The sequence below is a fragment of the Sceloporus undulatus genome, chromosome 3 (assembly GCF_019175285.1).
Source record: "Sceloporus undulatus isolate JIND9_A2432 ecotype Alabama chromosome 3, SceUnd_v1.1, whole genome shotgun sequence".
NCBI classification, from domain to species: Eukaryota; Metazoa; Chordata; class Lepidosauria; order Squamata; family Phrynosomatidae; genus Sceloporus; species Sceloporus undulatus.
Genome location: NC_056524.1, coordinates 235,597,813 through 235,613,479, shown reverse-complemented (window position 1 = coordinate 235,613,479; position 15,667 = coordinate 235,597,813). Strand labels below are relative to the sequence as shown.

At 39.5% G+C, this 15,667-nt stretch overlaps 1 protein-coding gene across 7 annotated transcripts in view; it reads left to right on the top strand.

The window, feature by feature from the left end:
* XRN1 (5'-3' exoribonuclease 1) overlaps positions 1-15,667 on the top strand; it is a 62,765-nt gene that overhangs the window by 20,191 nt on the left and 26,907 nt on the right. For 5 of the 7 annotated variants that reach the window (XR_006102818.1, XM_042457050.1, XM_042457051.1 and 2 more), the window contains exons 16-27: positions 1,379-1,548; positions 2,107-2,227; positions 2,324-2,422; positions 2,771-2,874; positions 4,819-4,950; positions 6,770-6,932; positions 7,893-8,006; positions 8,299-8,397; positions 9,442-9,557; positions 12,426-12,572; positions 12,767-12,856; positions 14,035-14,170. Coding sequence is in view for 5 of the 7 variants with exons in the window: in XM_042457050.1 (XP_042312984.1) it covers positions 1,379-1,548; positions 2,107-2,227; positions 2,324-2,422; positions 2,771-2,874; positions 4,819-4,950; positions 6,770-6,932; positions 7,893-8,006; positions 8,299-8,397; positions 9,442-9,557; positions 12,426-12,572; positions 12,767-12,856; positions 14,035-14,170 (1,491 nt within the window). In the remaining 2 variants the exon portion in view is untranslated. Of the gene's footprint in view, positions 1-1,378; positions 1,549-2,106; positions 2,228-2,323; positions 2,423-2,770; positions 2,875-4,818; positions 4,951-6,769; positions 6,933-7,892; positions 8,007-8,298; positions 8,398-8,904; positions 9,021-9,441; positions 9,558-12,425; positions 12,573-12,766; positions 12,857-14,034; positions 14,171-15,667 lie in introns of those variants that run through there. The other 2 variants (XR_006102819.1, XM_042457049.1) reach the window with 2 other exon arrangements.

Sequence of the window (15,667 nt, the reverse complement as noted above, 5' to 3'; positions counted from 1 at the left end):
AACAAGAATGTTTGCTGGTCAGAGTTTAAAATCCATAGAAATAGCAGGGATGGGAGCTGAAGCTGCTGTCACTCCCATCCTACTTCTCCTGTTCAGTTCTTTTAGCCATAGAGGCAAATAAAATGTCAAACCAAGAAATTACCGTATTTTCCGGCCTATAAGACGACTGGGCATATAAGACGACCCCTAACTTTTCCAGTTAAAATACAGAGTTTGGAATATACTCGCCGTATAAGACTACCCCTCTTCCAATGTACGCCAAATAATTTTTTTTAAAAAACATCAGATTTGATTTCATTATGGTAATTTTTATTCAAATGCTTATGACATGCAGATACTTAGCAGGAAACCTTGTTGTATACAAAGCCTGCTTGGACTCGTCAGCTCTCCCTGCCTGCCCAGCCCTCCCTGTCTCCAAGACTATCAGAACGGTAGCTGCTTTCATACGATTGCCGCATATGGTGGGGATGCATCCACAGCCGTTTTTGAGCTCCCCCATCATATGCGGTGAGCGCAGATTCTCCAATCTGGCTCAGAAGTTTCAGCACCTGCCCTATAAGCTGACACCCGGCGTATGAGACGACTCCTGACTTTTGAGAAGATTTTCCTGGGTAAAAAAATTGTGTTAAACACCAGAAAATACAGTAAACAGTAGGAGTGATGAGGGGAGATTTCTCATTCAATTAATTTTGTATATCATTTTCAGTATACTGTTTAGTTCTACTTTCTAGGAAAAGGAACAGGGTTGATAGGCTGCAAACTTGAGATCCTCTCCTAGTCTCTCTTTCTTTCTTTCTCTTTCTCGGCTCAATATTGAGCAGGAAGGGGGTGATATGTTCAAACCACCTAATCTCCAAGGCACTTAACTGTGACAAAGCTATTCAAGAAACAGAGGCTCTATCCTCACATCATCTCTTATTATTTGCAAGTCTCCCCGCCTTTGACTAGCTCAGTCCTCCAGTTGTCCCATTCCACAGCTTTCAGCTGATCTGGATTTTTGCTCTAGCCTTACTGGAATTTAGTTCCATTGAACTTGGTAGACCTTAATTTTGATTAAAATGTTTATTTCCTACAACAGGTGTTATAAAGCAGGATAATTCCCCTTTTTATTCTTATTTTCTTTGTAAAAAAAAAAAGCAGAGTAAGGGCAGTGAATTTATATCCATACAATTTATATCCATTTCTGTTCAAATCAGTGGGGGAAATTATTATGATTTAAGTGAGGCTTTGGTGAACATATTGTGATAACATATTTTATCCATTTCAGTGAGAACTGATTTTAAGTAAGCCTACCCAACTTTTTACACTTTGTTACAACTCTCTGGCTGTTAGAACGTACTGTATAGTGTACTATATCTACCATTGTCTTTTAATTTAGAAACAATTGTTAGAAGCAATGGAACCCTGCAACAATTTCTTGACAGTAGAAGAAAGACAAAGAAATAGGCACAGTGAATGCATAATGTACTTACATGATAATGATACAGAGTTCCAGTACCTGTCACCATGGCCAGAAAAGTTCCCTTCCATAGAACGCTGCCATACCAGGTATGACTACAGGAACACTTATCTGAAGTTTCTAAAGCACTGTTTCTGTTCTGCCTCTTTTTAATTGGTTTTATGTTGGGCATGATCTTCAAAATCTTATTGGTGTAAAAGCAGTATATAATCATAAGTAATCTGCTGCAAATAAAAATCTTCAGAATGTACCTGGTAAGTCTGTCTTACTTTAATTCTGACTATTAAGAGCTAACAATTTGTCTGTTAAGGCATTTTTAAAGACAATACTTACATTCTCTGGAAAGCACAGAGGAAGAATCTACACAGAGCAGGTTTTCTCTGGCATCACCATGGATCATGACATTTAGCTCTTTCTTGAAAACTCCTTCTTCCTTTCTTTTTGTCTGTTCTCTTCTTTCTTTACAAACAATGGAGTAATTTCTAGAATCCTCTCTCCTTTTTTCTGACTCTTCTATTTAACTTTGTATTTTTAGAGTCCACTTGTTTCTTACATTGATTTCCCGTGCTTGATTATTTTCCTTCCTCTTGGTATTGTCAAGTACCTGTAAAATGACGCAGTTATGACCATGTGCTCTTGTTTTGTAGGCATAAAACTATGTCCTTGGATGCTTGGCGTGTAGATATAGCCCATAATAAAATAACGAAATTGGATTTGGAAAGGGTGTATTTCTGTGGTTTTCCTACTCTGAAGCACATTACCCATAAGGTAAAGTGATACTTTTATTAATAGATACATTTTATGTCCAATAAAATTCTGTGACAGTTGTTGACTATACATACTGCCTTTCTTCTCCAATCCCAGTTCTATCTGAAAAAAAATGGGGTGCAGGTCTTTCAGCAAAGCAGTCATGGAGAAAATATGTTGTTAGAAATTCTAGTTACAGAAGATTCAGAGGAACTGGTGAGTGCCTGTCACTTTCAAGTTTGTTTTGTACTATTTGATTATTAGAGACATGGTGAAGGCCCATTTCAAACTATTGCAGTGTTGATAATCTGCCATTTTTGTGTTTTTCCTGCTGGAGAACCATTTTTGTGTTTTTCCTGCTGGAGAATCTTTTCTAAATAATTCTTGAGAAAGCATTTTGAAAATCCTCATCCAAATGGCACTATTCCTCAGTAGCCTTAGCTTCAGTTGCTAGTTAGCTATTGTTAATTGCTTGATACTGTATTGCTACGTACTTTAAAATTTGTCTTGGATTTGTTATGGGTTTGTTTTGATAGGTTAATGAACTGTTTTTGTTTTCTTTAGAACATAGAAAATGTAGCCAGTTCAGTCCTTGGCAAATCTGTCTTTGTTAACTGGCCACATCTGGAAGAAGCCAGAGCGGTTGCTGTATCAGACGGTGAAACAAAGTAAGAGTTTCTGCTTTGGAATTCTGATTGCTTTCTTATTCTGAAGTTGTCCCTTCTTAAAAACAAAGCATTGCATAGCATGATCATATAATAATGGCTGCTGTATTAATTCTTGAAATAACTGTATTAAAACACACAATTTGAACTTTCCCCCTTTTTTGTAAGAACAAGATCTTAATTCCAAACGTATTTCAGTTAACGTTTCTGACAGTGGTTCTCTTTCATTTGCCCATCCTCCCTTTTCCTCTTGTCTTCTGCCTAGCTTCTGTCTTGTGGACAGTGCACCTCTTACAGTATTACTATACACTATTATGCTTATAATGCAGTGTGTGTGTGTGTGTGTGTGTGTGTGTGTGTGTAGTATAGATAGATATAGTGTGTTAGTAAGCTTTTGTATTCTTTCATTTTCACACTTGGTGGAAAACCAGAATTTGCAGATATCAATAGATAACATGTCAGTGAAGTCCTGCATTTGTAAACAAGGAGGTTTGAGGCAGCTTTGTCAGATAGGCAGGCTCCATTCTCCTTTGAGTGGAGAAAGTAACAAAGTCCGTAATAGTTCTTTACCTGGAGAAGTCAGTGATGCTGAAGCCCATTACTTAAACATAAGCTGAAGCTCATTACATCATCTGAACAACAATTCCAAATGGACTTATTTGCCTCTGGTTCAATTTTCAAGCTAAGATTTTTCTATTCCTAAAATGCAGAACAGCACAATGCACTGGCAGTATCATGGCTAGCATGAATATTGTATACACTGGTGCCTCGGGATACGAAATGATCGGGTTACGAAATTTCCGGGATACGAAAAAGTTGGATTGGCAAAAACTGTTTCGGGTTACGAAATATTTTTCGGGTTACGAAATTCATTTCGGCGCGAAATTCAAATGCTATAGGCTTTCCAGTGCTAACGGAAAGCCTTTTCGGGTTACGAAATTTTCGGGTTACGAAAGGAATGGCGGAACGAATTAATTTCGTAACCCGAGGCACCAGTGTACTTTCTTGACACCTCCAATAGTTCAAAGGATGTCAGTGGAAATATGCACGGAGCAGGCCATAGTATTTGTGGTATTGGTAGCTCTTTTATTAGATACTATAAAACAGAGAGGTATAAATCAGTACAAGCTGCTTTTGAGTGGACTATTTTACAAATCAGCAGGTTGGCAGTTTGAGGCCCAGGTGCCGCATGATGGGGTGAACTCCCATCACTAGTCCCAGTTTCTGTCAGCCTAGCAGTTCGAAAGCATGCAAATGGAAGTAGATAAATAGGTACCACTCTAGTGGGAAGGTAAACAGTGTTCTGTGCAATCATGCTCGCCACATGATCAGAGTAGTCTCTGATAATGCTGGCTCTTTGGCTTAGTAACGAAGAGGAACAACACCCCCTATGGTCGGACACGCCTTGACAACCTTATCAATGGGGAATACCTTTACCTTTTTTAAAGTAGGTTTACTGGTAAACAGGGAGCTTGGTTACATCACAACTGTTTGTGGATTGCTTCTCTGTGCCATCCAGAAAAATGAGGGGTCGGTACTTAACCATGAATGGTCTTTCTTAGATGTCCTGGAAGAACAATCCACCCCCACTCTAAGCATGGCTACATAAATTAAATAAATAAATAAATAAATAAATAGGTAAGGGGAAATATTTACACAGTTACTATTTGAGATGATGCAAGCAGAATTACCGTATGTACTCAAGGATAAGTTGAGAAATTTAGGTCAAAAATTGACCCAAAAACTTTGGTCAACTTATACACAGGTTAATATGGTTCTTTTCCCCAGCCGGATCACCCTGAGCTCCCTCCCCGAGGGAAAGCCCATCTGGGGAGAGGCTGGGAAGGGCACATGATGGCAAGTAACAACCCCTCAGTCTGTTTGAAAAGGGAGTGGGTCTGAAGAATATCTGCTAGTGTCAGTAAGAAGTCCATTTTTATATTTCAGGTTTAGTTTAGAGGAGCTTCCTGGAACACAGAAACTCTACATGGGAAATGCTGTGCCACCAACTAAAATAACATATGTTGGAGATAAAGAACAGAATATATGGATGAAAGAAATCCAGGGAATTTCAGAACAGTAAGTCTTTATCCATATTAAGTTTTCTGTGGTTTTATTGTAAGAGAAGATAGCTTTATGAGCAACTGCTTTAAAAATACTTTGTAATATAGAGAGACAGACACGCTTTTTGTCCTTTATGTAATAGGTAATACTTGTGGATGTGATGGATACTAAACTGTTACCATTGCATAGTAATTTGTGTTAGCTTTATTGATATTAGCTTCTGTTACAGTTTTATAATCATATCTACATATGAATGAAAGTGTTTATGTCTGACAGCTGTTTAGCTCTTCAGCCTAGCCTATTTAAATTAAATAGAATCTGTGAAAGGAAGATCTGTGTGCAAGTTCTGTATGTGGGCCCTTAACCTTAATGGAAGCCATTTTTATCCATGGTGACAATGCCCTGTTATGATGACCACTCTCTTAAAAGTTTGGGTGGCCAACACAGGGTGTGCTGTGAATAACTTGACATTGGGTATAGAAACCAGCAGGAGAGTCTGCTTATTCAGGAGGTCCCATGTGCGTTGTATTGGAATGGAGACCCTAATTACTGAATACAACAAATGGATTACCTATATCTGCTGTTTTTACTTGAATGCCCAAGGTTTTTCTTGACAGAACAAAATGTAATCTTTTCATAAAGACTAGAGGTGTTCTTAAATGGAACGAGACTGACCTCTTAGGCCCGAAGTGCACGGCCCAGAAGGAGCGGCCTATGGCCCTTCCAGCCACAATCAGGCCAGAACCACGGCAACTGCACCGCTTGTCCCCAAAGCAGCCAGCTGCCGCAGTCCCAAGCCATGGGAACCAGGAGTTTATCTAAATTGACTCCTTTTTAATCTTGGTTTTCGGCCTGGAGCGCAGCCTCGACACAAATGCCAGTGACTTTGAGAACATGCATTTTCTAAATGCCATGCTCCTAAAGTGTCCAGAAGCTGTCTAATGCCAGATCTAATGCCCTCGCTCAGGGCAGGCATGGCCATGAGGCCTCTGCCATGGCCATTGCAGGCACTATGCCTAGCATAAGATTTGGGACTCTGTCAAGAGGAGAGATGGGGGCATAAACCCTTGGTCTCCCTCTTCCTTCCCATCTCTGGCCCCAATAGCACCCAGGACCCCAACAGGTGTGGGGGATCCTTTGCAGACTGGAAAACACATGGTGGTGTTGCCAGGGCTCCTACACTTTTATTTTGAATTCTCATAATGAGATGGTGTCTAATGAGGCAGAGGATTCCTCCTCTATGTTATACAGGATGCCAAGACCCTCATCTGCTGGAAATGAACGTGTCACGGTAAGTACCCAACATTCGTATTTGGCCTGTGTGTTTTGGGCCTAAGTAACAACGAAAAGATAGAAATGTTTGAGACAGCTTTTGAAGAATCATAGAAAGATACTTCAATTTATGTTTCCTTTGACTCATTGTTTCCTTTATTTGGTTGATATTTTGATTTGTTTGTTTTCTTGCCATATTGCCTGTGTAATGAAGAAAGCTAAGGACATTTCAAAAAGGTATAGGGATTCTATTATCTCACAAAAGACTCAGAGTCCCTGTGTTGTCATCTGTTGCTTAGAATTCATTAAGGCTTGCTCACTGAAATAAGTCTTGATGCTTTCTGTAACACATGCTTTCATTTAAGATAATTATATCATTAAGAAATGCAGTATTTCCTTGGAAACTGTAATTCAGCCCAGAGGATCCTGCAGAAAGTTATGGGTTACTTTACTTTTTTGGAGTAATAACTTTTAAAATGGTAACAAAGTTGTTTTTTACAACTGTTTTCCTTTTTTAGAAGAGCACACACATTTTGTTGTGCAATCTTCTTTTTTCTTCTAGCTACCAGAGAAGAAAAGGAATTATTATTAATGAAACATCTGCCATCGTATATGCTCAGTTACTTACTGGATGTAAATACCAGTTGAATCAAAGTGGTGAAGTGAACTTGGAGAAGCAGTGGTCCAAGCAAGTTCTGCCTTTTGCATACCAAACAATTGTCAAGGTCAGTTGCTGAATTCCTCCTTTTCCCCCTAGTGGATTTCCATCAGTATCAGTTCTGCTGTAAGGTAAAACATTTAGAGGCGGGTTACAAACCGCCATAAAGTCCGCGCTCTGCGCGTACTAGGGTTAGGAAGGGCCGTATTAGGGTTAGGAAGGTTCTTACCTTCCTGACGGCCCTTCTTCCCAGTACGCGCGGAGCGCGTACTTTTTTGCGGTGCCCATCCACATGGGCGCCGCCATGTTGACGTACTGGACGCTGTGCGTCCAGACGTGTCGCGGCGGAAGTGACGTCGCGAGGGCGCACTCCACCCCTCGCGGCGCCACTTCCGCGTTCAAAAAAGGAGCGGCATTTCGCTGCTCCTTTTTTGCTGCGCAGGGAAGCCTCGCGGTCTGGCAGCTGGGGCTTCCCTGCGCAGCGAATGGCGGCGGCGGCAAAACGGCCCCTTGAGGGCCGTTTGTAACCCGCCATAGTACTGTAAAATTCAGATTCAAAATATGACACTTTAAATTTGTACATTTGAATACTGTAGAATGCACACGTGTAGTAAATGTCTCAAACTATGCCTAAGTCCTGCAAGTGTGCTATATTTACTGTGAAGTGTAGTAAGGACTTCTGTTACTGTTATCCCTAGCTGAGTCTGTGTTGCATCCTTCTTGCACAGTTGTAGCTTTCATACAGTCCATGGTGCACACTGAGGAGATAGATTCATTTGCCTTTGCCCATAGGAATTTTCTAACTTCCTGGTTCACAGTCTATTGAAGAATGGGGACTGGAAAATAGTTGCAGAGTCTAAAGAATTTTGTTTGACAGATCTGTTTGACATTTGAGTTGGTGTGTTTTTTGGTGAGCAGTCAGGTCTGAGTGAGCTGTTCTGCAATGGATCGTTGTTTTGCATTGATGCATCTAGTTAATAAATGTACATTAACCTTACATAATAGATCTCTCTACTTTTTCATGCAGGATATAAAAACTTTTGATTCCTGCTTTTCCAAGCTGAAAACTTTGGATGATCTATTTCCTCTTGGATGTACAGTCTTCATGCTGGGAACACCATACTATGGCTGCACAGGAGAAGTTAGTTTTTAATCATAACTAGTCCTTCAAAACCTTTTTTCAAGTACTTTTCCAAAATCAAATTAACTCCTTATATGGTTAACCAGTAACTAATCTACATTGGAATTTAGGACCCATCATAGCTCATGGAGCTTTTCGCCTTATCTTCTGTGTTATTTGATCATCATTTGATACTTGATATCACTTTAAGATACAGCTTCAGGTAGACGAAAATACTATCAGGTGGTTGCTTTATGTGAAATAGACTTAAATCCAATGTTGGAATAATTTTATAAATGCATATTTTTTTAAGGTTCAAGATTCATCTGATGTTATCTTAGAGGGTCGAATCCGTGTTGTTTTCAACATTCCATGTGAACCGCAGTTAGATGTCTTAATACAGAATCAACATGTAAGTGTTCTCTAGCTTCTTTGCATTTTTTTCATAACTTTATGGGCAGCACATGAACATTATTTTTATAGGTTTTTGGAAAATCTTTAACCACAGCACAGTTGTTTTCTCTGACTGGATTTGTTTGTATTCATAGTGTTTTGTTTACACAGAGGCTAGAATCCAAAGAATTGTTGAGTCTCATGTAACAGCCTTATGTTTGTGTCAGTCCAGATTTTTTTGAAAAATAGAGGTGGTTTTGAAGCTCTTTTTTATAGTGACATGTGATGGTCATTTTTCTGTTATTTCATAAAAAGTGGTTGATAGCTACGTTAGGCTAGCAGAGCTTGTTTCATTCATTTTATCTTGAAAAAATGCAGGAGCAGCCACGTTGACCACTAAAAAAATCCAAAATAACATTGCTGGTACTTTTATTATGCCAACCAAATATGAACAGTTCACCAGAATGTTTCTTTGGATTTTGGAATTTATTTTAATGATCAGTATGGTTACTCTTATATTTTTCAGATTTGAAGATATCTAACTTAGCTGGAAGTAGGAAAATCCTAACAGAAAATACTTCACAGATTGTCATTTTATATGGGGACCTGATTCTCAAGAATAAGTTAAATTTACTTCTGTTGGTACTCTTCTATATCATACCTAAATGCATTTAGGATTTTGAAGATTGATTCAATCTTGGATTTTATATCTTGCAAATTTAAAAGTGTGAATTGACTTCTCAGTCATACATGAATAAGCTATCAATATTTTGAACTCACAGATCTCAAGATCTGTGGATGATTGTGATGTTTATCTTTATTTATACCCTACATTTTCTCCAAGAATATCTGGAAGCATGTGAGTGCATGTAGTTTAACATCAAATGTTGGTATGCAGCTGGCTTATTTACAGTTCTGGCAAACAGTAGGATCTAGATGTTACAAACAGAGGTGAGGTTGCATTCTGCCAAATGCTATTCAAAGAAATGTGGAAGATCTCTGTTTACTTTGAAGTTTAAAGAAAAAAATATTTAAATTTTCTACCATACAATATCTATTGCAGAAATATTCAGTGAAGTACAATCCTGGATACGTGTTGGCCAGTCGTCTTGGAGTGAGTGGCTATCTTGTGTCAAGATTTACAGGAAGCATTTTTATTGGAAGAGGATCAAAGAGAAAGTATGTTCTGAGCAGGAATGTGTTTTATTCTTTGGTGAAATGCATTTGCAGAGTATTTCTGACTACTTTGACATTTGATCCTGATAAAACATTAAAAACTAATGGCAGAAGACGCTTTGCAGATGTTAATTATGGCTTCATTTGCATTTGGCAGTGTCTCATCAATCAGAGCAATATGCTTTGCAAGACCATGGGAGATGGCCTTTTCTGCTGTAGTACCCCCTTTTGTGGAACACTCTCATCTTGGAAGACCGATTGTTACCAACATTAGTACTGATCGGTTGTTGTTATGTCCCTTCAAGACATTTCCAATTTATGGTGACCCTAAAGCGAACCTATCAGGGCATTTTCTGGGGCTGTGTGTGATTCGCCCAAGGTCAACTAGTGGGTTTCCAAGTGAGGATTCAGACCCTGATATCCAGACTCTTAGCCCAACACTCAAACCACTGCACCATACTAGCTCTTTGCTGTTTAGTGCCAAATAAAAAACATGGTTGTTCATGCAAACTTTTGGGACCAATTTCATTTTACAAAATCCTTTTCATGCCTGTGGTTTTAATAGCAATAGCAATAGCAGCTTCATTTAAATACTGTCTCATACCACAATAAGCAGTCTCTAAGTGTTTTACAAACTGTAAGTTAATTGCCCCCCAAAAGCTGGGTATTCATTTTAGTGACCTTGGAAGGATGCAAGGCTGAGTTGGCCCTGAGGCCTTGCCTGAGATTGAACTCACAACCTTGTGATTTGTGAGTGAGTGGCTGCAGTACTGACATTTATCACTGCACCACCAGGGTTCTTTAAATCATTTCAAACAATTTTAACCCTTTTAATCTGTCTTTTAATTTCTTAATTGTTTAATATATTTTTAGCCTTTTAAATTTATGTTAATTATTTATACTGTTTTAAATTTGATATATTGGTTTTATTGTATGCTGCCCTGAGATCTCTTTATAAATGGCAAGATACAAATATTTTAATAAATAAATAAACAAAATTATGTATACTTTATAAAGCACAAGATGTTTTAGAGATATTGTTCTTTTTGAGTAAAGGGCACCATAGTGGTATTTTAGACTTGAAATCCTCTGTCAGAAAGTCCACTAGTGGGGAGGGACAGTTCTAAAAAGCTGCACTTGCATTAGGGTGTTCATGAAAGTTGGGAGAGGGTGGTATAGCTAAAGATAGTATTAAAATGATGGTCCAACAACCATTTCTCAGCCCTAAATGCAAGTTCTGTGAACTGTTTACTATTTCTAGTTAATGTTAGCCGCTTATCACCGGAGAACTATTGTTGCATCACTTTCTTCTATTCTTTCAGAGGGCCTTTTTGTATGCTTAGCTGAGCTTAAAGTAGCATTAGCTGTTGAAATACATGTAAGAATGTGTGATAGAATATTTCTATGATGTCCCAGATTTCCTTGGTTAAGATTAAGAATGTTTGAGGAAAAGAGAGATGGAGAAAAGCTAAACTAGTAACAGAAAAGTCCCAGGGGAATGAAGAGCCGAAGCACACGGCCCAGAAGGAGTGGCCAGTGGCTGCTCTGGATGCGATTGGAGTGAAACCACGGTGACAGCATGACCTGTTCCTAAACCAGGCTGCCACCGCAGTCCCAAACTTGCCACCAACAGGAGGGGATTATATCTGCCCCCTTTTGGGCTGGCTTTTCCCCATTGAACATGGGCTTGGAGTGGCTTTCAGCTGCTTTGGGGGCAAGCATCATGTAAACATCACACCCCAGAGCAGCTGGAATCTGCCTTATTTGGCCCATGCGTTTTGAGCCATAGAGGCAAAGGCTGTTTTGCAGGTCAGGGGACCAAAGTGAACTGTGGGGTTAGTTATTTTCCCTTATCCTAATTGATTACAGCAGTTCTGCATAGTGTCAGCAGAAATGGGAGCAGCAGCATCTCAGTCACATTGCCCACATACCAACATTCAGTTAATGCACTTACCATTATTCACCACCCTGTTTTGCCCCATTACCTTCAACAAAAAACTTGGGCAACTTTAGAAGAGATTGAATATTTTAATTACAAGATTGTATAATTGCAAATTTTTTAAAACTACCATTCAAGATCTCCTTATAAGTCATAAAACAAGTTAATAGTTGACTAAACCCAGATTATGTGAATGGAAATAATTTACTGAATGATTGACTCCAACTAAAGTTAGATGTTATATCTCTTAAATGTTATATCACAAAAAATATAATTAGGCAAATAAAATATTATTTTAAGACCCGTTACAAACGGGCGTTAAGTACGTCCTGGGGACATACTAGGGTTAGGCAAAGTGTGTGCCTTACGCACGCACCTAATCCCAATACGTCCCCAGGACGTACAAAATGGCGGTGCCTGTTCCACACGGGGGCCGCCATTACGACGTCACGAATGCACCGCCTCCAAACAGGGTGGCACGGACATGACGTCTTTTCGCCGTGGGAGGGCGCACGAAGGAGCTCCGAAATGGAGCTCCTTCCGCGGTTTGCGTCGCTGGTGGAGCCTTTACATGGCTGCACCAGCGACACAGAGGAGAAAGGGGCCAAGCGGCCCCTTTCTCCTCCTCCCCACCGCCGTCGGGTGTCCTTGGGGCATGAAGCCCCAAGGACACCCCTTTCCAGGCCGTGGGGAAGCGGCCTTTTGCCGCTTCCCCGTGGCCTGGAAAGCGGCGGATCAGGGCCTCAGAGGCTGCCGTTCTGGCAGCTGAGGCCCTGATCCAGCGGGAAAAGGAGCGCCTACAGGCCGCCCCAAACGGGCGGTCTGTAACACACCCATGTTAAGTATTCTAATAAAATGTCAATTAAACCTTGGTAATTTCTGCCCAAAATGTAATCAGAATTTTATTGAAATCCTAACTTTTTTGTTTGCAGTCCACATGGAGATCACAAAGCAAATGTAGGATTGAACCTAAAATTCAATAAAAAGAATGAAGAAGTCCCTGGCTATACAAAAAAAGTAGGAAATGAGTGGATGTATTCCTCTGCAGTAGAACAACTTCTTGCTGAATATTTAGAAAGGTAAGCCCTAAGGTAAACATTGTCATTGAGATGTCCAACATTGCAATAGTTCATATACATGGTGGGGAAGTTCTTTCTGCATGTTGATATTATTATTATGTTTTGCAACTGAAAGGTTTAGGTGGGTAGTTTTGTGAAATGTAGGTACATAGAAAGATGAGTTATCTACTTATGTTTATTTATATGTTTATCAGGGTACCAGAACTTTTTAGTTACCTAGCCAAAAACAGTCAAGAAGATATATTCTATGAAGATGACATTTGGCCTAGGGAAGAAGAGAATGGGTAAGGTGTTCATAACTTTTGAAATAATATCAGATAAATCTCATTAAGCCCAATCTACATAAAACCACTATTTTGGAATGGGTAGAAGAGTCTTTTGTGCAATGTGCCTTACAGTATTTGGGCTGTTCAGATGTCATCAGAAAGCTTCTGTTGATCATAGAGTTACATTGGAAGACCTAAAGATTCTTAGAGAGGTGTTCACTTAGGTTTTTAAAAAAATATTTGTAGTTTTTCTACTTTCATGGGAATTCTGTCCCCTAACCACAGCAAATGTAGAGGGCCCACTGTAAAGGGCTTCATCAGTGACTCTCCTTACTTCCCTAAAATTTGATATTTGAACTTTAAAATTAACCAAATCTGTTTTGTATAGGAGAGGGCCTTCTCTGCAGTGTCACAGCATTTATGGAATACCCAAGATTTGATTAGTGCCAACATTGCCATCATTCTGGTGTCAAGTGAAAAGATGACTGCTCACTAAAGCTTTTGGGGCCCAGTCTAGGGTTTGGATCTGCTCTACAACATTATAGCTGACACCCAAGCATAATCCCTAGAATTCTGCCAGTGTTTAGCGAATGATTTGGAAACCAGGAGGCTATAACTGTCCTTTCAATGCTATATCTAACCTAATATCTGTAATATACATCGAGCAAAAACATCCTAAAATAAACATGTTTATTCACCATCTATCTATCACAACTTTACTTAAGGTGTAGTAGTAAAAAACCTAATACATCTAGTTTTTTTTTAATACTGTTGGTAGTCTACAGTAGACAAAGTGGGCCCTTGGTATCCTCAGGAGTTTGGTTCCAGGACTCCCCCCCCCCCCCCCCACAAAAATTCATGGATGCTCAAGGCTCTTTAAATACAATGGCATAGTAAAATGCTGCCCCTTACATAAAATGGCAAAATGAAGGTTTGCATTTTGGAATTAATTTATTTAAAAAAAAAATTCCCCAAGCCATAGGTACTAGAATCCATAGATAAAGAATCCATGGATACAGAGGGTCACCTGTACTGTGTTTTCAAAAGCATATCTTTGTATAGTGAGCTCCTATTTAGTAGGTTGTCAAAGTGTAACTCTTAACAGGATGTGGTTGATAAACTTGATTAAAATCTGCTGTTTGACATACGCTGAGTTCTTTGTGATGTTTATTGATGTGAAATATTTTTAAATGTAGTGCTGAGAAAGTTCAAGAAATTGTTGCTTGGCTAAAGGCTCATCCTGTTAGTACACTCTCACGTTCCTCTTGTGATTTACTCATTCTGGATGCTGCTATTGTTGAGAAGATTGAAGAAGAAATAGAAAAGTGCAAGGTACTTCTTTAAAAACTTAAAGAATAATTGTGTACAGGAATAATATTTCTGGATACTGCTATTATATTTAGTAAAGTGGCACAACATTTTTAGCTTAACATTCTACTATAACTTGCTTTAAGTTTTATTAACAAAGAAAACTCTAGCCTTTTACATGACCGTTTGCCCTATCTTTACATAATTGATCATCTTTGTGACAGACAGTTCTTCCTCATGGTGTCTGTGACTCACACAAATGGGTTATCTGCACCTGTGTACTGCATTATTTGGAACCTTTAAGAGCTACATAGGCTTTTTGACAATAACCCTGGCCATACTCTGGGAGCCTTATTAAACTCTCAGTTCATTTTTGTCTGCTTTTGCAGCATCATCATAATAACTGTTTTAGAATTATTCTCTTTTGGCTTTCCTTCTTGACTTTTGGACTGTTTTTCTGACTTCTTATTCAGATAGTGACTTGGCTTGGATTTTTATCAGACTTCTGGCTTGATTCTTTGTAGTTCTTAAGATTACTCCTTTGGCCTTTGATTTGTTTTCTCTGAACTCTCCGTTTGGCTTGAATTTCCCTCAACTACATTTCTGGCTTAGTGATATTTGTGTTTCCCAGTTATGGTTTCAACTAGCTCATTCAAAAAATGCACTTCATGTGCTACTGAGATTCCTGAATAGGATGGGAATTCATGTTGCCTGCTGTGTCTTGGCAAGGGCCAGAATGTGGAGTCTTGCATCCATAGTAAAGTGTTCACCTTCAGTCATACAAAAACCACAATTCCAGGCTGAAAGTAGTCCTGTATGAGCAAGCTCTTAGGCTTGCAGCTTCCAGCACTAATTCTGTTCTGCCTCACTCTGTCTTGGCTCTGATTGTCTATGGGTCATCATGGAGAATGGCAATTAAAAGACTCCTACTTGATTCTGGGATCTGGACTAACATGTCTCAAGATGGCAGTGCTAGTCCAGCTTCTGACTCTGGTTTTTTTCTGCAGAAACATTTGGTGTATCCACTAAGTCCATCGGTATAAAGTTACATTTCAGTGTACCCTCTAATCTCAGAGCAGTCTACATTGATGTCTAAACATAAGACAGACAAGAAGCTGCACAAAAAGAAGAAAGAAATATAGCAATAGCAAGTATATTTCTATACTGCTTATCAGTGCACTTAAGCACTCCCTAAGCGGTTTACAATGTGTAAGCTAATTGCCCCCAACAAGCTGGATACTCATTTTAGCAACTTTGGAAGGATGCCAGGCTGAGGTGACCCTGAGCTGGGATTGAACTCAGAACCTTATGGTTTATGAATGAGTGGCTGCAGTATAGGCACTTAACCACCGCACCACCAGGGCTGTGTAGTTCTTCGAATGGACATTTGTGAACTCACATAACCCCACCTAGCCTCCCTTTGTGTGTTCGTGCCGTACCTTAGGTCCTTGGATGCTATTGTCATGGTGTCCATGGAACTGAGGGTTTAGGTGGGAACCATTCTACTAATGGGCCCAGAGG